At 45.0% G+C, this 3,391-nt stretch overlaps 1 protein-coding gene across 1 annotated transcript; it reads right to left on the minus strand.

Annotated features, from left to right (window-relative positions):
- Window positions 1-215: 215 nt before the first annotated feature.
- Window positions 216-2,170, minus strand: LOC110303529 (dnaJ homolog subfamily C member 21). The gene has a single exon (XM_021174641.1). The coding sequence runs from the start codon at window positions 2,115-2,117 to the stop codon at window positions 516-518; it is 1,602 nt and encodes a 533-aa protein (XP_021030300.1). The 5' UTR covers window positions 2,118-2,170; the 3' UTR covers window positions 216-515.
- Window positions 2,171-3,391: the final 1,221 nt, after the last annotated feature.

Here is a 3,391-nt window from a genome sequence, read left to right on the forward strand (position 1 = left end):
TATTCTCAAAGTTTTAGCCCTCCTTTCTATTCCTTTGCTTTTTCTGCTCCCCACTACTCGCTCTGGAATCACAGAGAAATTAACCACCTCAAAAAAATTTTGATATCTCTACAGTTTCATTCTTCTTCAAGTCTGATTGACTCTTCTTCCAAAACTGTGGCTTCAGAACTAAGGCACCATGATTTTTCCTTTTTCTTTTTTTTTTTTTTTATGTGTCAAAATAATTTAATTTTCCCTGTACATTTCTGTTCACATGAGAAATCCAGATACACATTTATAATATTTACCTGTCATGAAACATTCAAGTGAATTCAGATGGCAAAGTAGAATTCAATCACTAGTGAAATGTTTAAAAATATATATTAAACAAAAATGTCTTTATAAGATAAAAATAATCTTCCACAATGCAATGAATTGCAGATCACTGAAATTTTAACTCTAGATTATGTCAGTTCAGTTTTTGGTTCCAGATCTAGAGACAGTTAAAAAAAAAAAAAAAAGAGTTAACAGAATTCCTATCTATTTCTACGCTTCTCTTTCTTGTTTCTACTACTAGTTACACTGTTTAAAGATGCTGTTGCTGAAGGTGCTCTTGCATGACCAGTAGCCTTTAGATGATCAAACAGTTTATTCCGGGATGGAAATTCACTGTGGCAAGTTGCACAGCTGATGAGGACGACACTCACTGGTTGTGGTTCAGCAGGTACTTTGACAGATTTTTTCACATCTTTGGTTTTCTTTCCTTTGGATTTAGGAACACTTTTAGCTTCACTTTTTGGATCCTCACAGGGTTCTGTGGTCTCTGTAATACAGGTATTTTCTTGGGGCCTATTTTCTAACTCTTTGGCATTGTCTTCATTTGACTTAGTCTTTTCTGGAGCAATCTTTTCTCCTTCTTCAGTTCCATTTTCATTGAAATTGTCATCAAAATTCTGTGCTGATTTCTGTTTCTTTTTCTTCTGTTTTTTAGAAAGCTTCTGCTTCGGTGTATCTTCCATTTCTTCCTCAGAATTGGCATTCAATACATTTTCATCCATCTGAACTCCTGAGAACTGTTCTTCCTCCTCCTCCAACTGCTGTTTTAGCAAGGCAACCATTTCCTGATGTTTCTTGGACTTCTCGTGATTCTTCATGGCCTTTTCTGTCTTGAAGGATTTGTCACAAGCTGGGCAGTAAAGGTCCTGGTAAAGCTCAGCCTCCTCAGCCTCCTCGCTGTCCTTACCATCCAATCCGTTTCTGGGCTCCTGATCCTCCACTTCGTTTTCATCTGATCCATCTCCAAACTCCTTTTCGTACCTTGCTTCCATCTCCTGGAGCTCCTTCTCCAAATTGGCCATGGTCATCCAGCTCTGCTCTCTGTACTGCTCTGCCAGCTTGGCTTGCTTCAGCTTCTGTTGCCTCCTCATCTCCTCTGCCTTCCTCGCCTTCTCTGCGTTCTGCTCCTCCACAAGCTTCCGATGGGCCTGCACTCTCTTATCTCGTTTACGAATGAAGGCTACCAGCTGGCGCACCAGTTCATTTTTCTCTTTCCTTGCTCTGTCTCGAATTTTTTTGTTTTCTTTTTCCATGGCTCGTTTTTCCCAGTGGTTCGAGGCTTGCCGGGTATCATACTCTTCCTTCCAGGAAAAATTCTTTTGTGTGTAGAAACTCTGCCAGTGAGCGTAGAAAGGGTGTACCACCGTGTCATAGTCGCTCTGGGAGTCGCCGAAGGTTGGGAAATCCTCAACGTCTCCCTCTGACATACACTCCAGTTCTTCTTTTGCAATCAGCTCAAAGACAACACGATACACTGCATAGAACCCCTTTTCATCGTCCCCATAACCAGAATAACAGGTAACCGTGAAATAATGAAGCAGATCTAAGCTGTCATCTTGATATTCCCCATCGAGCCCTCCTTTAAGTAAGGCCTCTCGGTGGTTATCGTACCACGCTCTTTCCTGAGGGTCACTTAAGACGTCATATGCAGCTTGGATTAATTTAAACTGCTCAGCTGCTTCTGCGGCATTGTCCAGATTTTTATCCGGGTGCCACCTCAGGGCCAGCTTCCGATAGGCCTTCTTGAGCTCCTCCTCGCTGGCGTCGCGCCGCACCCCCAGCGCCTCGTAGTGACACTTCATGGCGGGGCTGGACACCGGGCCGGGGCCCGGGGCGGGGCCGACGCCCGGGCCCGGGCAGAGGATTTTTCCTTTTTCAATTTAAACTTAAAAATTTTTTCTATCTGTGGTGTTTTGTTTGCATGTATTTGTATCCAGCACGTGTGCCTCATGCCCAGAGAAGCCAGAAGAGGAGGGCATCAGCTATGCTAGGACTAGAGTTATAAATGGTTGGGAGCCACCATGTGGGTGCTGGGGATTGAACCCAGGTCCTCTGGAAGAAAAGCAATGACTCTCACCCATTGGGCCTCCTCTCTAGGTATAAATACTGAATACTAAAAGCAGCTCATCTGAGACCCCACTCTTTAAGCTGGCATGGAATTCAGTCTCATTGTTATTAATGGTGGTGGACAAGGAGTGCTGCTTCTCTCTCTCTCCAGGCTCATTATTTTCAGTCTTCTGAGGAGCTAAGGGCCCTTTCCTCAAAGTTTGGAAGCCATAGGACTCACAAAGACTAGCCAGAAATCCCATTCAGAGGCTTAGCCATTGGGTAGAAGCAATGAGTTACCTATCAGCTGTGGGCAACTACCTGTGACGGTTAGATGTGGTTGCCAACTGATTGGATCTGGAGTCAACTAAGAGGCAAGCATCTTGGCACACCTGTGAGGGATTTCCCATAGTTCTGATGTAACTCGGTGGGGAGTGGGGGTTGTCTTTGTGTCATTAATACACACTCATTCAGGACATTCCACTGGCCCAGTGTAGTTTCATCCGGATCTCTGAGAAAGTCTTGGGTTGGTCTGGCTTCCCACAGCCCAGGCATAAGGAGGTCCAAGGGAAAAGCTTGTGCTCTTTGCCTGTTCTCTACCCATCTTGTTGGCAAGTTCATCTGTGCCTGCCACCGCTACACTCCTTTGCTGACATCGGAAATGAGCTTCTTTGGCTTCTTCCCCACATAGACCGAAGCCTAGCGGCTCTTCAAGACTCTTCTGGGCCTTCAGCACCACATTGGAAATGCTGAGGAGACCAGCCTCATGGACGGAGCAGCTCCCGGGTTCTCAGCCTCTCCTCCAGGGTAAAGAAAACCAGTGTTAGACTACCCAGATTACACCCTGTAAGCTGGCCTCAAATGCTTTTCATATACATTCACTCCACTGGTTCTGTTCCTCTAGAACAGATTAAGAAAGCAAACCAGGGTCCGATAAGATGGCTCAGAGGTTAAGGACCTAGTTTCTGTTCCTAGCACCCACATGAAGGCTCACAACCATCCTTAACTCCAGTCCCAGGGCAACCAGTAC

The sequence above is a fragment of the Mus caroli genome, chromosome 10 (genome assembly GCF_900094665.2).
Source record: "Mus caroli chromosome 10, CAROLI_EIJ_v1.1, whole genome shotgun sequence".
Classification (NCBI taxonomy): Eukaryota; Metazoa; Chordata; class Mammalia; order Rodentia; family Muridae; genus Mus; species Mus caroli.

What these genes read in the sequence shown, in the direction of transcription:
- LOC110303529 (XM_021174641.1), bottom strand. Translation starts at nt 2,117, where the DNA reads ATGAAGTGTCACTACGAGGCGCTGGGGGTGCGGCGCGACGCCAGCGAG.